This window comes from Trachypithecus francoisi, unplaced genomic scaffold (genome assembly GCF_009764315.1).
Source record: "Trachypithecus francoisi isolate TF-2019V2 unplaced genomic scaffold, Tfra_2.0 Lachesis_group16, whole genome shotgun sequence".
In the NCBI taxonomy this organism is placed as follows: Eukaryota; Metazoa; Chordata; class Mammalia; order Primates; family Cercopithecidae; genus Trachypithecus; species Trachypithecus francoisi.
Window position 1 is genome coordinate 79,129,076 of NW_022681461.1, and position 18,767 is coordinate 79,147,842.

The following is an 18,767-nucleotide window of genomic DNA, read 5'->3' on the forward strand; positions in this document are numbered from 1 at the left end:
TAGAGCCATGTAAAAAGTGCTCAGGAATGAAACTAGTAGAAAACATTCCTGGATATGGATGTGGGAAGTAGGAAAGTGACTTTATTTTGATGTCTCCTCTAATATTGTCACATTAATAATTGTAAACATAAAGTTTTAAATTCTGAAGGTAAAGACTTCTCCAATCCTTAAAGCTCCACCTGTTTGCATGAGTGGAGTGTACACACAAGTGTACAAGTGAAAGGAAGTGAGAGATACTTTTGTTTTGCTAAGCTTATTCCTCTGAGAGCTATGCCATAATGGTGGCAAATAGTGAATCAATAAGTATAGTTGTAAGGAAAGAACATACGGTAAGTTTTGTTAAACTTAGGACTAAAAGACTTGACGAATGTATGTGAGTAACCAATTTCTTTTATGCCTCCCTAAGTCAAGTATGTTCTTTTGGATGGACAGAAAAAAACACATTTACCATCAAGACCATGTTTCCCAAGGGTTGCCACGATCAATGCAGAGGTACAGTCAAAGCCTCACACCAGGAAGCTAACGGGTCCAGCAAGCCCCAAACATCTCCAGTGGAAGTCACATCTCCAAATGTTGCATGTCTATGCTCACTATTCACGAGCTGTCAGAAGACACATCTCACGTCTGTCCTGTTTCTTGATATAGCTAGCACCAAATATTTGCTCCGAAATCTTGGTGAAGTGCATGGGCAATGCGGTGGGATCAGCATCCTGTACCTTCCAAAGAACAGAGTTTCTTTCTCTACCAGTTCCTGACTACGGTGGAGGCTGCTTGGTCACGTGCTCTTCCTAAGCACACTGGAAGCTCATACACTTCCCAGTCCCTTTGTGGACAGGTGGAACCATGTGACTAGATCCAGCCCATAAGAAGAGACTGACAGTGATGTGTGCTACTTCCTGGATCAGACATTTGAGTGGGTAAAACACTTCCAAGCTCTCAGCATTGACCTTGAGATTCATGTGTTGAGATGATAGCATCACCAGATGGAGCAACCCAGACCCCCGAGTCAACAGGTCTAGGACACCTCACAGACATTCACAGGGAATATGTGTAAGAATCAAATCTCTATGGTGCTAGGCCAGAGATTTCAGGATTTGCCTCGTTGCAGCCCCTACCATGACTTATATAGCAATAAATTCCATTTATTTTACATAAACAAAGTGAGAATATGGATTAGACATGAACTCAGTAAAAGCATTGTTCATAAAATATTTCATGGAGACCATGTTTACTGCAGTGAAGTCCATTAAGTCACTTTCTCTCCTTTCTGAAAACATACAGGAGAAACTTCTCAACCTGCAGTCCTTAGAAAAGGTTGAGTATCTGTTGAGTATTTGAATATAAAACGTTACTCAGAACGCGATCTTATTGATAGGGATGGGGAGGAGGAAGGGTGAGAACCAAGTTTTTAGAATGAACACTGAACAAATGATCCAGGAGCCATACTTCTAACACTGGTAGAGGCAGATAGTGTAATAATAATCTGAGTTAATAATTATGTTGTTGATTTTAATTTCCTTTTCTTCTAGGCTTCAGGACTATTAATTTTTCCATTGATTTATAACAGGGTAGCTCAAAGAATAAGCTAATGGAGACAATTATGACTGCAGGATGTGCAGTAAGGTAGTTTGTGGCACAGGCTTTCATAAGCAAGTGGGGCAATACTGAAATGGATCCTGTGCAGTGGGTGTGACTTGCAGTTAGCTTAAAGTGACTGTGCTTGTGGATTCAGGGTCCCCAGATGCTGTTTAATCACTGGCACTTCCTCCTTCTGAAGTTCACACATCACTTTGATTCACATTTTTGATGGAAAATATTCCTTCCCTAAAACTCCCTCAGTTAGTGATGAATACCTGATGCAGAAATACTAACATCTGAAAATCTCAGCTGAACCTCAACCTCACCTCAGCTTTACCTTGGTTTTCCATACCTGTGTAGATTCAATGACTTAAAATATCTCGTGTACAAGCATTGAAAGATAGTGCTGTAATATTTCTAGATTTCCTATCTGTAGTCATATCTGTAAATGATTTACAACAGATGCACATAGACACATGTGAAAAAAATTCTTTATTAATTTCTCACATTTCATTACAAAATGTATGTTGCAAACAACTTGAATAACCTACTTGTGGTTTTTTTGTTTTTGTTTTTTTTTTTATTTTTATTTTGTTTTTGTTTTTAAACCCTTGGCTTCAAGGACTCAGGGTCTCCCTATCTTTTATGAAGTTTTGGGAAACACTGGTTACTAGAGTCAATAGGTTATCATTTTGCTATTTATTTTCTTCTCTCAAGCTCTGAAAAAAATGTCCTCTGTATAAATTAAACAACAACAAAAAATGTTGTAAATTCTATGTCATTACAGTCAACAGAATTATAATAATGCATCCAAAATGTGCGGCCACAAAATATCAGGTATATGTTTGAAAAAGAAAAAAAATGACATTCTAGCCTTGTTAAAAGGATAATGGTCCCATATTTTTATTAACAGGTTAGCAAAACAAAATCCAATGGATTACAATATTTACATGTTATTTGAAAAATAAAGTAGTGATAAAAGCATGTCACAATTATTTTCTTTTTTTTTTTTTCCTTTTTCTTTCTTTTTTTGTTTGTTTTTTGGTAACCATTACAAACACCCAATCCAGGTATGGAACTGTTTAATACATTTGAAATGAGGCCAATTAAAAACAAATATAGACACAAAATGAATCTTTGTCTGGATAGTTCACACTTTCCCCATTTTCTGGTTTCCACATGATGGCCCCCATCCCTTAAAAAATTAAATTAAAACAAACATCCTACAAATAAAAATTCTTAACAGTAAGAAAATAAAAGAAGAACATGCTTTTCAAGTAAGCACTTATTCCACAAATGCAACATCTTTCCATGGATTTTATTTGAAGCTGTGTGGGACACTGTCATCTCAGCAATTCCCCTTCCCTTTCTTCCCTCCCACCCTCCCACAACCCTTCCAAGTAAAAAAAAAAACAAAACATGAAAACCAAAGGACTCACACATGCACACACACACTCATACACACACACACACACACACGCACATCCAAGCACACGCACACACGGGCTTCTAAAACCTAGGCTTCAAGAAAAGTTCTTTTCTATTTTTTGGAACGAAACCCTTTGTTCACAATCAGAACATATTATAAATGTAAGCTTAGATTTCGTCTAAGCTGCTCCCTCCTGAAAAAGCTGATATGGGGGACAGAGCAGCTGGCAGCTAGACTTAAAAAAAAAAAAAAAAAAAAAAAAAAAAAAAAAAAAGAAAGTAGTTCTCCAGGCTCCTTGTAGGATATATGTTATTTCTTGTCCACTCTCACCAAAGGGATGGGATTCTAGCACATCCCCTCGTCCCCTAAATAAATGAAACCCCCCCGCAAAACACAAATGCCAGCAGAAACAAAACACAGATTTTAAAATCACACACAAAAGCCAGCCAATCCTAACAGAAATTATTTGTGTGAGACGGATAATGCGTGAATTTGACAGGCAACAAAAGGGTGAGGAGGACCTCCTCGTCTGGCCCACAAGCTGCATAGCTGTGCCGAAAGTTTGGTTCTTTAGTTAAATTAAAAAAAAAAAAAAAAAAAAGAAAGTTAACTTCTTTGTTATTTCCATGTTTAAAATAAAAACATTCCTATTCACAAAAAATGAAATCTCCCTTGCCCCGAAATTAAAACAATAACAACACACACACGAAAAACAATTCATATGAAAAACTGAATTGTGCTGTGTTTGTAACACTCAAATTGATAGAAAATAAACATGTGGCAAACAAAACTCCACAATCACCTTAAAATTAGCTCACATGAATCTACCGAATTCTAAATTATAGTTGAACACTAATAAACAGCTTACCTGGAATAAAGGATGACAATTCACAAACAGTTATCTAATAATTAAAGTCTGTTTCTTTTTTTTGTTTTGTTTTTTACTAAAATAATTAAAAAAATCACAGTATTTTAAGAAATAAAACCCACATGGGGATTTTAAGCACAATTTGTGTTCCTTTCTTTAAAACTCTTTTTTTTTCTCCATTCACCATCTTGCCCAGCAGTTCTCTCTACATTTAACCACAACGACGACAGGTAGTACTGACAAATGCAGAGAGTTCCCTTGGTTAAGTTTGAGGTACTAGGAAACAGGTGACTGTTTTATGCAAAGCAGTTTTTTTTTTTTGTTTTTGTTTTCTGTTTTTTGTTTTTTTCCCAAAGCGGCTGCAGTTAGGTCTTGAAAAAGCTTAAGGTATTAAAACTAGAAAAACGCACCAAAAGTTGTGCGTCAAAAAGTTGCTCCCCAATGAGAAGTCTTCTACTGTCACGGAGCTTCTGTTTCCATATACTGTCCAAGACCACCACAGGGTGCACCGTGTACCCTTGGGAGGTGCTTCCATATTCCGCAACAAATGAAACTTCCATGATGAAGATCCGGAAGAAAAGATGTAGTGATGGAAAAGGAGCCACATATTCCAACCATTTAAATAACTTTAATTTACATACTCACTCACACAGGTACCAGTGCTTTGAAAATAGATTGTTCAGTCCTAAAAAGCAGCTTTGTTCTGTCTTCTCTTTTCTGTCCCTCCCTTCTCAGCCCAAGCCAGCCCTCCCACTTTTTCATCACTGTTCAAGTAAGGTTTGATTAAGGATTTCACCAAACGCTTATTCTTTTTTGGCCTCTGCATTCTCCAGGAGAGATTTGTCGGCAGTTACTACACAGATGGCTACTGTTTCATTCTTTAGGGAAAAGTCTATCCCAATGGCCTCGTCATCTTCCTTTTCCTCTATGGAGGGCATTTTAACACTGTTCTCCATGATCTCTTTTGGGTGGATTTCTTCTCTGCTCACCTGCTTGGTGTCATTCAATGCCCTGAAAAAACATTTATCGAAGAGACAGATGAGTATAGTATATATATTTTTCTTATTAAACAAATAAATAATAAAAACCCTTAAGTGTCTTTATTTTCCTGATCCTATAAAAGCCTTGGGGTTTCCCTTGAACAAATGCCATGGTGTATGACAAAATACCAAGTGATTCATCTCTGCTATGTTTTGCTTAAGTCATATATTTCTGTATCTTAAAGATTTAAACTTACAGAAGTATCCATTATTATACTATACATCGATTACACCATGTTTTGTTTCTAGATAAGCATAATCATTTTATGTTACTTCCTCTACTGGATCATCAGTGGTAATAGCAGGAATTGTCTTATGCTCAAAGTCATCAGCTGAACCCAGAAGCTTGGAGATTTGGTTATATTTATTAAGTCTAAAAGAGTAACTCAGGTACTAAAGATTTATTTGTCAGGTCCTGAAACAAATCATGAAAACAAACTAAAAGCAAAAACTTAAAGACGGAACCCATGTCTTGGGAAGCATGGTTATATTCTCTGAGGTCTAGACCCTTGAGGCTTCAGGGATCAAGCTTCAGGCTTCCTATCACCACACAAGCCATGTTTCCTCCTGAAAAGACCACATCCTCGGTTCTTTCTGTGTCTGGTGGACTAACGGTGCCTTGTTGAGGGGCTGATTTTATGTTCAGGAATCTCATAAGTATTTTACAAGTATGCTCTCACCTACCTGGGAGGCAGGCAGAAGCTAGCTCTGTCCCCAAGGCAGTACATGGAATGTTCAGGGCCACTCAGGGAATGGTCAGTCACAGAGGCAGGAACAGGAGCCATATCTTTAGACCTCGATTCACGTTCTATTATAGAATGTCATGCTAATGAAAACTAAAGGGACATTGGCTGGAGAAAACACTATACTTCTGCACATGGGCTTGAGTGGGACTGGTCGTTCATAAAGATGATTTTTTTCCTTATTTGACTTGCGGCTGGGTGACCATTTTAAAAAACAACAGAAAAGGAGAAACTTGGTTCCTCACTATTGCCTCTCCTCCCATGGCCCAGAAATGTGACACAGAGGGGTGTATATACTGTCAGGGGAACCAAAACGAGAGCCCTTCCCTCCCTCCCTACCTCTTGCTTTGGACAAAGGCATCCTTGAGATGGCCCGACTTACATGCCGTGTCTCAGCACATGTCTTTCCCACTCAGAGCCCTGTGAAAACGCCCGTCCACAAAATTCACATGGAAAACGCTTCTCAGTGTTAATAGCAGCCCCGTGGTCAGAAAATCTCATCAGCTCTGCAAAGAGAAAGCAGAAGTGTTACCTGTGTGCTGTGGGAATCAGCAGAATAGGTTAAGTCAGCATTCATTAGGATACCCTCTCTCCTACCTTCACAGATAAAGCCATGCGGTGAAAGCAATTTCCAGATTCCTTACTTTTTCTTAGGTTTCCCCCTTAGGACATTTTTTGAATAGCATTCAAGAACTGTTTCTGGTTCTTGGGCCCCAACACCTCATTTCTCCTCACCTCCCCAAAGCTTCTATCACATAATCTGGGTCTTTCTTGACTGAAGAGCCCCTTGCCCATTCCAAAGGAATCTGAGCATTATTTTTTCCAATTTATTCTCTCCTTTGTGTGATGATTTATATCAGTGCCTCACAGGTTAGCATCTATTCATTTCTTTTTTGACACAGGTTTATCTTTGTTCACTGAAAAGAACATAGGCTACCAAAAGCCCTGGACCAGGTTATGTGTTGTGGACCTCAGGGTTTCTACTTGTTCCAAGTAAGGCTGAAGGCTCATGTCTTGTGGTCATCCATCATAGGTATTATAATCAATAGCTTACAGGGCAGTTATGTGCACTGAATGAGATCTGCAAGCGAAGACTCTACCATGAACATGAATCTGGATGAGTGGGAACCAGTATGTAAACACATGTGCCCAGCTATTGAGAGATCCTGGCTAGCTGCCCGGCACCTACCCCTCCATTGGTGGTATTCATGAATACGGGGATACGCAGACATTTCTGGACGGTCTGTTGTAAACATCAAATATTGACTTAGTTGTTTTGTTTCCTCCATGGTACTAGGCACATGGTAGAAGTCTGATAAATGTGGATTGGCTGTTTAACTGTTTTCAGGCCATGTCTTCTGGCAAACTCAAAGATAAGAGCTTATATGGCCATTGTGTTAGCCTGCGTTCCTAGCCCATGTGTGTTTCATTATACCAGAGGGCCAAGTCTTCATGTAGGTAATAAACGGCAGGACTTTGCCAGTTCTGCAGCCGTGTTGCAAAGTGAGGGTATCGCATAGGGAAGTGTTGATCATCTTTACACTCTGATCACTCTGGTCCACACATACAAGACATTACAGGAAGATGCCTCCTGGTTGAAATGCCCCATCTAATAAGATTCTCAGGACGATGTTAACAGGATGGGGGGCTCTGTGATGCCTTAATCTTCAGCACAAACAGCTATGTGACTGGGGCCAGTTTTAACAAAAGATGAAACATTTTCTCACAAATTAAGAAGATCACCACACAAGCCATTAAAAATAATTGCACAGACTATCTTCCTTGATTCTTTTCATTGGAAATGAGACAGCACCATCTGCTCTGCGCATTAATTCCTTAGCAGGGATTATCTTGGGCAAGAAATCAACAGAATGCCTTCCTGACTCCTCCCCAACTGCATAATGAGAGGGGGGTGGGGAGGATTCTGCTGGGGTTAATTTTGATTTCTTCATGCCTGGATTCTTCTCTTTCAAATCATCCCTGAGCTTCCTAGGCAGGACCTGCAGCATGTCCATATTCAGTCCAGCGCTTGCGTTTAGAAAGGAGGTAGGGAGTGGGGTGGCTGCAACGCTGTGAATCCCCTAAACTGAGGGTGTCTGATAAAAGTCTAAACTGCCAATAAGAGGAATAACATTCCTGGTACACTTGCTCCTTTACCCTTAATCTGTAAACAGGAAACCAGTCATCTGTCCTTTCCAATGGCACATAATAAGTTCCATCCTCAAAGGAGGAGGCCACTGGGCACTGGCCACTCTTCCAAGAGCTCTCCACCAGCACGAGAGCTGCGCGCAAGCCACCTCCTGCCCTCTGCTCCTAGAAGCTGGGATGTCTGGCAGAAACGCCCGAGGCTATTGTGTGCATTTCTTCTTCTTGCCAAGAATATACCTAGATGGTGGAAAGTTGATTCTCGGTCTATTCAAAGGAGTTGGGACAAAGGAGGCTGCTCTTTCAAGGATTGGTGAGGGGGAAGGGAAGGTTTAGGCTTCTAATTCCCATTAACATGACTGGAAGTTACTCATGTAAATCCCCCACCCTCTGAGAGGAATACGTGCTTCTCCACCCTGAGGGCTTTTTTATTTTCCCCCCACGTAGTAAAGCTCATGAATGTGGATACTATACTTTTTCCAGTGAGAAGCGGGGACCCTGAAGTTCTTTCCAGCCAACCCATTCCAGTGTAATGCCACAGTGCCAAGTAGAAGGGGGCTGCCAAGTAGGGTAAAATGAGGAGGTCTGCCTCGTGTCCCACACACATCCCAACCACCATCTTCTAAATTCGAGTTTTCTTTCTTTCCTTTTCTTTTTGTATAAGGAGTCACAGGGGAGCAGAAGCCTAGAAGGTATTTTGCCTTTATAACGCTTATAACCTTTGAAATCACACATGCTCAGCTTTAGAGATTAAAAAGCCACAATAATATCCAATGAGAAATAATTTATTTTCAGAGGAGAAAAGGCAAGGCCATGGAGCATTATGAAGAAAAAGGAGTCTTTCTGTCAAAAGTATCCTCTCCCAGAAAACTCCGGTAGTAGTGCAGAGATGTTAAGAAATCATTGTGAAGAACATACTCATGAAATGGTTTGAAAAAGAAAAAAAAAAAAAAGCCATGCTTCTCCGATCACAACCATTTTCCTTGTAAGAAATGGATTAATACAGCCCCTACTGATAAAAGTAATAACTTTATGGGAACAATCAACCTATATGGTAAGGATGTTTTATTTGTCCATGTCTTTTTCAGGTTAACTGTAGGCACAGGGTTTTTGAAACGGTAGTATATCTTGGCTGTCATTTCCTGCTGACTGTCTTGATCAGGGGTTCAAGAGCCAAACTGGAACTCCCCTTTGCAAACCCATAGTCTTCAGCCCTGGCATCATGGTAGGAGGGTGAGTGCAAGTCAGGAAAAGGAACAGGGAACACCTTGGAGGGAAGTAGCCCACCAATAGGCTTCCTTAATGTTTGCAGACAGAACAAGCAGAAAACACAAAGAAATTCTGCAAAACGGCTCCTTAGAGCAAGGTCCCAAAGGCCACTGAACCCACAGATTTCAGGGCCAGGTCCCCTTCAATGAAGATTACACTACTCGAGGCATTGGGAAAGTGATGTGCAGGGTAAGAAGAGGGCTTGCCTTTGGAGCCAGAAGATGTAAATTTGAATTGAATTTCATCTCCAGGGTTTATTTTTTTTGTTGTTGTTTGTTTTGTTTTTTACTTTGAACATGCTCTTAAATTTCCTGGGTCCTAATTTTCCCATTTGTGAAATCACAAAAATAACACCTACATTGCAGGCTTATCATTTATTAGGTAACTGCTATATTCTAGGAACTTGGCGAAGGTCTTGTGTGTTATCTCATTTGATCTTTACAACAACCCATAGAACCACACCCTGGATAGCCAAAACAATTTTAAGCAAACAGAACAAAGTTGGAGGCACCACCTTACCTGACTTCAAAATTGACTACAAAACTATAGTAATCAAAACAGCATGGTACTGGCATAAAAACAGATACACAGACCAACAGAACAGAATAGAGAGCCCAGAAATAAATCCACACATTCACGGTCCGTCAGTTTTCAACAAAGGTGCCAAGAACACATAATGGGGAAAGGGCAGTCTCTTCAATAAATGGTATTGGAACAGGTGGATATTCCCATGCAGAAGAATGAAATTAGACCCTTATCTCACACCAGATACAAAAATAACCTCCAAATGAATTAAAAACTTGAATATAAGACCTAAAACCATAAAACTACTAGACAAAAACAAAGGGGAAAAGCTCCATGACATTGGTCTGGGCAATGATTTTTTGGATATGACCTCAAAAGCATGGGCAACAAAAGCAAGAACAGATAAACAGAATTACATCAAACTAAACAGCTTCTGCACAGCCAAGGAAACAATCAACATAGTAACAGACAACCTATGGAATGAGTGATAATATATGCAAACCATACATCTAATAAGAGATTAGTACCCATGCTATATTAGAAAATCAAGCAACTCAATAGAAAATAACCTGATTAAAAAATGGCAAAGGATCTGAGTAGACATCTCTCAAAAGAAGACACAAATGGCCACCAGGCATATGAACAAATGTTCAACATCACTAATCATCAGGGAAATGCAAATTAAACCACAATGAGCGCTATTATCAAAAAGAGTAAAGATAACATGCTAGAGAGAATGTGGAGATAAGGGAACTCCTGTGCACCTCAGCGTTGGTGGGACTGCAAATTAGTGCAGCCATTAGGGAAACAGCATGGAGGTTCCTCAACCAATTAAAAGTAGAACTACCACATTGATCTAGCAATCCCACTTCTAGGTATATCCAAAGGAAATGAAAGTAGGATATTGAAGACATATCTGCACTCTCACGTCCACTGCAGGGTTATTCATAATAACCAAGGTAAGTAATCAAGTTAGGCGTCCATCAAAAAATGAATGGATGAAGAAAATGTGGTATATACACACATGAAATACTATTCACCATTAAAAAATATGAAATCCTGTCATCTGTGACAACAGAGATAAACTTGTAGAACATTACGTTAAGTGAAACGAGCCAGGCACAGAGAGGCAGACACAAATACTGCACGACCTCACTCATATATGGGGAATCTAGAAAAGGCAAACTCATACAAGCAGATAGTAGAATGGTAGTTACCAGGGGCTTGGGGATATGGGGAGATGTTGTTCAAAGGATACAATATTTCAGTCAGATAGGAAGAATAAGTTCAAGAGATCTATTGTACAACACAGTGACTACAGTTAATAACAACATATTGTATACCTGACAATTGCTAAGAGAGTAGATTTTAAGTGTTCTCACCATAAAAATGACAAGTATGTGAGGTAATGCATACATTAATTAGCTTGATATAATTTTCCACAATGTGTATGTATTTTGAAACATGTTATACATCATAAATATATGCAATTTTTATCAATTAAAAATAATTAAAAAATAAATTTAAAAAGTCTGAAATCTGAAGTTTTAAAGTTCAAAAAAAAATCTTTACAACAATCTTAGGAGGGAGGTGATACTATTCTCATTATTATGACTGTTATTATTTTACAGATGATGAATGTACAAGGAGATAAAATAATTTACCCGCAGCCGTCTAGATAGTAAGTAGCAGAACTGGAAACCAAATTCGGCAGGCTAAATGCATAGTCCTCTCTAGTCATGAGATTAAAGAAAAATGTTATATAAAAACCACCAGCACTGAGGCTAGCACATAATGATGCTCAGTAACGGCAACTATTCTCATCTCTGGGTCGATATCTGCAATGTTGATTTCTGATGTTTATGTTATCCACGTGCTTTTGATAAATCTGCAATAACTAAAGTAACATATCTCAACCTATATTCTTGTATGTATAGTCTGGGGTTTTCCACAATATTCTATGCTGAACAATATGGAAAACCAACTCTGAATCACATAAATGTATATCCACAACTAAATATACTTTTGAAAACTTTTTCATTCTGAAATAATTATAGACTCACAGGAAGTTAGAAAAATAGTACCAAAGTCCCACAAAACCTTCCCCAGTGTATTCTGTAAATACATAGTTGAATGAAAGAGGTGGTCTCTCTTTCTCTCTCTTTACAAAGCAAGTCAGAGCACAAAGGGGGTTAAGAAAAGGGTCATGCAGAGGGACATCAAGGGGTAGGGGCTCAAGTTCTTTGCACTCTCCCCTACAGCCCCAGCAGCAGTAATTTTAAATAAGCATTCAACTGGAAGTTCATTCTCATTCCTCTAGAGCATTACAGTGTCATCCATCTTGCTGTCTGCTTGTCCTTATTCTGAAGATTCCCTAGATACCAGTTTTCCTTATTAAAAACAAATCACTGCCATCTATTTTTTCAACAAACATATATCTATAATTAGGGAGAAAATGTCTGTTTTCCTTGGTGTTTCTATAGCTAGTAATAGTTTACAAAGACACAGCTCTTGATGTGTTTCCTAAGTCAGTCTGTTCTGCTACTTAACTAAGAAGGATCATTCCTTCTGTTACTCCTACAACAATCTCCTGCCTCCCTTCTGTCTCACTACGGACATGACAGATGCCATCTGGGATTGGGAGGGCAGGATGAGACTAACCTCTGTCTTCAGTCTTGCTGTTCATTTCTTCTTCCTTGTCCTCATCATCGCTGCTGGAGCTCTCCATTTTCTCCTTCATCTGTTCCAGCTGATCCAAGTTAACCCGTCCAACCAGCTCAAAGTTACGGCTTACCTGAAAAAGGCCCAAACAAATGATGGAATAATAAGCCGCAGACCAAATAGGGTTCCTTCTGATGGAGTGATCTTTCCGACATCATTTTACTGTGACTGTGGTTTCGCAACCAGGACCAAACAACTCCAGGGCCTAAGAGTTCTTTGACTTTGTTTTGACTCTTTCGGAGATGGAGCTACCCTTTGCTCCTGCATTCCATCATTTTCGGGGGAACTTTTGCACACTGGACCTTCATTACCAAACTTGTGAAGAAACATGAGCTGTGGTATGCAGGAGACCAAAAGTAAAACGAAACCTAGAGTATAGAGTAAATATCCAAAACACACTTTTTATTTTAGTTGAATTCAAAGGTGCAACCCTCGTAACAATCCAAGTTTCAAATACTTCTGCAGGTGAAGATATTCTGCAAGCATGCTGACCACTAGCAATGAGACACAATACAAGCTTCTTTGCCATGATCCCAACAACCAGGGTGTTGCAGGGTGTCTCAGGCTAGGCCAGATGACAGCCATCTGATCCTGAATTCTAGTTTAAATGGAAGATAATTATTATTACTGTCAAGTGTTACTACTGTTTTTGAAGCTGACCACAGCCTGTGTATCAAGGCTGGGATTATCTGAGAAAAACCTAGATGACTAACCCCTAAAAGCCCTTTTAAAGTGTTAACTATGGCTGGTTTTTATTTATGTAAAATGTGGTCAGAATAATGTGGAAATCCAAGCTTTCTTCAAAATATCATTGGAGGGAAACAAAAATCTATTCTAAGAAAAGTCTTTAATGATTTTCCATTTTGGGTTCCCAGATCAATGGCAGCACAAAATTTACCTTCATCATGAATTGATTTTCAGAACCTCTCCAGTTGCATGCATAGAATGATCAGGAATGAAAAGCTGGTGCAGGGTTAAAGTCAAAAAACTGCCACGGGCTACGCATCTTTGTAAGGTGTTATGCTCCCCTTCTTGGAGGCATGGGGAAGGTACACACAAGATGAATGAGACCTGGTTCTGGCCTCCAGAGGCTCCCAGTTGAGTTGAAGAGGGAAGACAGACATCATTAACTAGATTCCAAGGCAGACTTCCCTAGCTGCCACAGTAGAGACAGAGTGTGATGAAGGCACAGGAGAGGAAAGAGATAATTTACAAGACAATTCCAAAATAGTCTCTGGGACCAAGATTTGCTGAACGCCACTGATTCCATGTGCTTGGCAGATGGGAACATCATCATTGACTGTGACAAATTTAAAGAGCCTCAGAGTACCAGGCCTTAAAGACACTGAGGCTGAATACTGTCCCAACAACATCCTGTAAGAGATAGGTAGCATTCAGAAGGAGGAGAACTCAGGGAAAAACCTCTTTTAAAACAGGAGAAACAATACACTGATCTATCTATAACAATGAAATCCATGAAATTAGTTAACTTTGAAAACAACTCAACATGGGGGTGGACAAGACGTAGACAACAATCCCAACGCTAAACAAGCAGGGAAGGCAACTTCTTGTTTTTCTCAATTAAACAAGCTGTAAAAATTAAGGGACTAAGGCAAGAGGAAGAGAAAGAGGTCAATTTCGAATCCTGATTTCTCTTTCTTCCCCTCTAAGTCCACAGTAACGGTTTCCAAAGGAGTTTTGCTTGTAGCACCTTACTAACTAGGGCTTTAACATTTTCACTGATTTCCTTTTATGACATAAAAGTAAAAAGGGATAGCACAAGAACATGTGCTTTGAATTCAGACAGACCTGAGTTCAAGTTTAGGATTTGCCATTAACCACTAGATTCTGGATAAATCACTCAGTATATGTCCTTGATATATTTATTTGTGAAAGGAGGTCAGCATAGTGCCTGAAACACAACAGTCCCCCAAAATGTAATTTCCTTTTCCTTTTCTGGGAATGTGAGCCTTTTCTAGTTTTGGCTCTTGGGAATGCTTACAACGAGCACTGTAAATGCATATTTACAAAGTTATGTTTAGCCACAAAGTCTACATTTTAGCCAAATAGCATTTATGATAAATATTTGAATAAAAAGTTTTCTGGCTTGCTAGTTTTTCAGGAAAAGTGGGCAAGGTTCCAATTTGCCTAATTTTTAAATACATTTGAAGAAAAGTATTTTTAAGTGACTAGTACATAAAAGGCAGCCTTTCCTGAGCCACTTTCTCCTGCACTTCTCACCATTAGTAATCAGGGAAACTATAAATATGTGTAAAGGACATAAGGGGTGGGCTGTCACCAGGAAACAAAAATAATGAAACCAAGGAGACCAAAGAAGAATCCTCAAACATCTGCTTTAATCCAGTTGTTTTGATTGATTGATTGATTGATTGATTCATTCATTCATTGATCAAGGATTCCTGGAGGGCTGGCTTGCTGTGTGCCAGCCTCTGGGGTCCACACTGGAACCCCTGCTTCTTTTGGAGCTCTTGGTGACAGAAGGAGATCTGTCACCAAACCAAATGTTATGTTTTTCCCCCCTCATTCTGGGTTTTTTTGAAGACTGTATTTGTCCATTTTCCCAGCACCATCATCCCTTCACTGGAAAACTGTTAACATTTTAAATTCTGCATGATTTTAAAATAGTACATGACATTTTCACAGTATGATGTTCATCCCAGGCTAACCCAGGATTTATTTGGTCCTGAAGATTTCTAAAATCTTTGCTAGGCAATTAAAAGATTTAAAAATGAGAACTCAAATTTTTGCTATGTAATTAGAATATTTTAAAATAAAAACTCTTGATTGTTTTGGGTTATGACGGTATTTGAAATCCCCAAGCCATCCATCTAAATATTAATCCTAACACAAAAGGAAGACTCTTTTCTGCATTCCTGAGCCCATTATCATTGTTTACCTGGATTACTGCAAGCCCCTTCCCCTCCCGTGTTCGTCTCCCAGCACCTACTCTTGTCCCTTCTTGTACCTGATTCTTTAGTGTGGTCAAAGCAATTTTTAAAAAAATTTAAATCTTTTCATGTCAGTCTCTGCTTGCCCTGAGGACGAAATACAAATTTCTTACTGCCGTTTACATGGCGGGCTCTCATGTTATTCTGGCCCATCTTCTCCAGGCTCCCCCTTGCTCCCACCACCCTGAACTTACGGAGGTCCTGGAATATGTCATGCCCTTGAGGAGTCTATGCCTCCACCATCTCACCTGTCTGAAACTTGCTCATGCCTGCCGGCTTCATGTGTTGAGTCCTTAATCTCCTAGCCCTGCTTCTGTCACTTCTTCTGGAAGATCTTCCCTAAATTCCTCCTGTGTTCAATATCCTTGCTCCATGTGTTCATAGCACTCTGCACCCCCACTTCAAAAGCACACCCCATTCAGTAATGAATTGTTTATGGCCTGCCCCTCCCCAGTCCAAATACAAACTATGAGAACAGACTTGCTGTGAGTCTTACTTACAGCTGAACCCCCACTGGCCAGCACAGTGTCTAGATTAAGAGAGGGTGTTATTCTCGCCTCCTGGCTACTGGATATCTTCATTTTCATTTAAAATAGTTTCTTTTATATAAATATTCACAAAAAAATTTATGAAAATACAGAAAAACTCATTTAAAGTCCAACTACCTATACATAATAACTGTTAATGAATTACTGTATTTCTGTATTCCTGTTCTCTATCCATAACTTATTTACATTACTGTTATCATTTAAAACAAACAAGTGTATATCCAACTTTTTCATGCCTGGCACAGTGTGCACATCATTCTCTGAATAAATATAATTTTTAATCACTACATAACATTTCATCAAGTGGATATATGACAGTTTACTTGACTATGCATTCCCGCATGAATTTACAGTGGATCATTTCTGGCTTTTCATTATTAAAAATGTTTGTTACAAAAAATAATAAACCTTATTGTATTTAAGCCTTTCTTTCATGCCTAGTTTTAATTTTATAGGCTAAATTTCCAGACGTGAAATTACAGGGTCAAAGTCAAAGGGTATAGACTTTATAAAAGTTCCCATATATTTTGAACTGATTACACCACTTTCTGGGCCCGGAGACTGGTGTGTATTTGAGTAACTCCTTGATGATGCAGACGACATATTGAGAGAAACACACTTTTTCCCTCTAAAGATGAGAAGCAGTTTATTATCATTTCCCCAAAGGCCCACAGCAAAGGGAGAAAGAGCAAGCTTAAGAGTTTGAGATTTAGAACCCGGCTCCTTGCAGGCTCCTTCTGCAGGTGAAAGAAGCCGCATGTTCTTGAAGGGTGGATTGTTCAGACACATAATAATTCAGACTAGAAACCTATATGCAGATCTTTATTCCTGTGAAAGCTATTTGTGAATGCCCACTCACTCAAGGTCCCCTGTGAAGGCCACTAACCCAGAGTTTGGTGAAGTCATCCATCTAATGAGAATGTGAGACGAGGGCTGGGTGTGGTGGCTCACACCTGTAATCCCAGCACTTTGGGAGGCTGAGGTGAGTGGATCACTTGAGGTCAGGACTTTGAGACCAGCCTGGCCAACATGGTGAAACCCTGTCTCTACTAAAAATACAAAAATTAGCCAGGCGTGGTGGCAGGTGCCTGTAATCCCAGCTACTTGGGAGGCTGAGGCAGGAGAATTGCTTGAACCTGGGAAGTGGAGGATGCAGAGAGCGAAGATCATGCCACTGCACTCCAGCCTGGGTGATAGAGGAAGACTCTGTCTCAAAAAAATAATGATAATAAAATAAATAAATAAAAATAAAAGTGAGATGAGGTGTCAAATGTTTTATCCTTTAACACTGAAGTGAGGACACTGCAAAACCACTTCCACACTCAAACTTAAAGTTCAAGCTTTGTCTATTTGCTGACTTTTAACTATTCAGCAAAATGGTTTAGATCTGGTCTTAGCATGTATTTCCATACTTCTGGCATATTCTAAGGCAATAATAATTATATGTGACTTACAAATATTATCAAGTTGACTATGCATTTTCATATTGTACTAGGGTAGCAAACCCAGTCTGATAGAAGACTGATATAAATGTGCTTGCTAATGACAGAATGGAACTGGAATCCTTGTCTTCAGATTACATTGCAGGCATCAAATAGGAGAGATTGTGATTGAGAAAGTCCACTTAATGTTTCCAGAGTTTTCAACTCTGAGGCTGCCCCTCTTACTTAACATTCATACCTTCAAACAGAGGCACCCAAACAGGATGCTCATATTACCTAATACTGCATGTTGATGTTAAAAAGAATGCACAGTGCTGCGAAGATTTTGAATGACTTATAACACAGGCTGGTACACTTTTTGTGTAAAGGGCCAGATAAGTAAATATTTGAGGCTTTCTGGACCCTATGGTCTTTGTTACAACTATTCAACTGCTGTTGTAGCTCAGAAGCAACCATAAACAGTAAGTCAATGGATGAGCATGGCTGTCTTCCAATAAAGCTTTATTTAGGGAAAGTGAAATGTGAATTTCCTATTTCACATAACAGTTTTTTTTGACAATTTTTCAATCATTAAAACATGTCAAGACCATCCTTAGAGAGTGGACCATATGAAAAAGGAGGTGGGCCGGATTCGGTCCATGCACCATAGTTTCCCAACCCCTGACTTACCAAGTGGGCTACTCAACAGACAGGTCTTCTTTGCCTGTCCTTAAAAATCAGAATGGGAATGAGGGAAAGAAAATAGTGGGAGAAAGATTCAGTAAAGTATTGTCTGTACGATTTCTTACAGCAAGACGGTCAAAAGTGCAAGTAAAAAAATCTTGCATTCTCAGATAAGAATACCTCAATGAGAGTTCTTGCAAAAGCTTCAAGGAAGGATATTCAAAGTTTGTCCATACTGTCCCAAATGGTAGAGTGTCTTTGTTTCCCATGGCTGAATAATATGCTATTGTGTATTTATGTACCACTTTTTAAAAAATGCATCCATCAATGGATAGTTAGGCTGCTTCCATGTCTTGGCTATTCTATTGTGAATACTGTTGCAGGGAACAGAGGAGTGCAGTAGCTATTTGAGACACTGATTTTGTTTCCTTTAGTTAAATATCCAGAAGTGGGATTGCTGTATCATATGGTACTTCTATCTTCAATTTTCTGAGGAGCTTTCGTGCTGTTTTCTCTAATGGCTCTCCCAACTTACATCCCTATCAACAGTACACAAGGGTTCCCCTTTTCTTCACATATATCAAACCATCACATTGTACACCTTACATATATACAATTTCATTTATCAATTATACCTCAATAAAGCTGGGGGTGAGGGGAGAAAGAAAAGATATTCAGCCAAACAAACCAGTCAGGCAGTATTAAAGTTCTATGGAACCTGAGCCATGAAACTGTATTTGTTGTGTACTATGCTCCTCTCCAATTTTAAAACTACCTCTTATCAAGCAAGTAACATGCTGAATTGTGCTTCTCTGTTTAAACCTGTC

At 39.2% G+C, this 18,767-nt stretch overlaps 1 protein-coding gene across 5 annotated transcripts in view; it reads right to left on the bottom strand.

Annotated features, from left to right (window-relative positions):
• Positions 1 to 2,055: 2,055 nt before the first annotated feature.
• Positions 2,056 to 18,767, bottom strand: part of ZNF462 (zinc finger protein 462) — a 152,519-nt gene continuing 135,807 nt past the window's right edge. For 2 of the 5 annotated variants that reach the window (XM_033237891.1, XM_033237890.1), the window contains exons 11-13: positions 12,259 to 12,391; positions 6,041 to 6,164; positions 2,056 to 4,886 (exon numbers count right to left, since the gene is read on the bottom strand). In XM_033237891.1, the coding sequence (XP_033093782.1) occupies positions 4,679 to 4,886; positions 6,041 to 6,164; positions 12,259 to 12,391 (465 nt within the window). In that variant the 3' untranslated portion in view covers positions 2,056 to 4,678. Of the gene's footprint in view, positions 4,887 to 5,997; positions 6,165 to 12,258; positions 12,392 to 18,767 lie in introns of all 5 variants that reach the window. The other 3 variants (XM_033237892.1, XM_033237894.1, XM_033237893.1) reach the window with 2 other exon arrangements.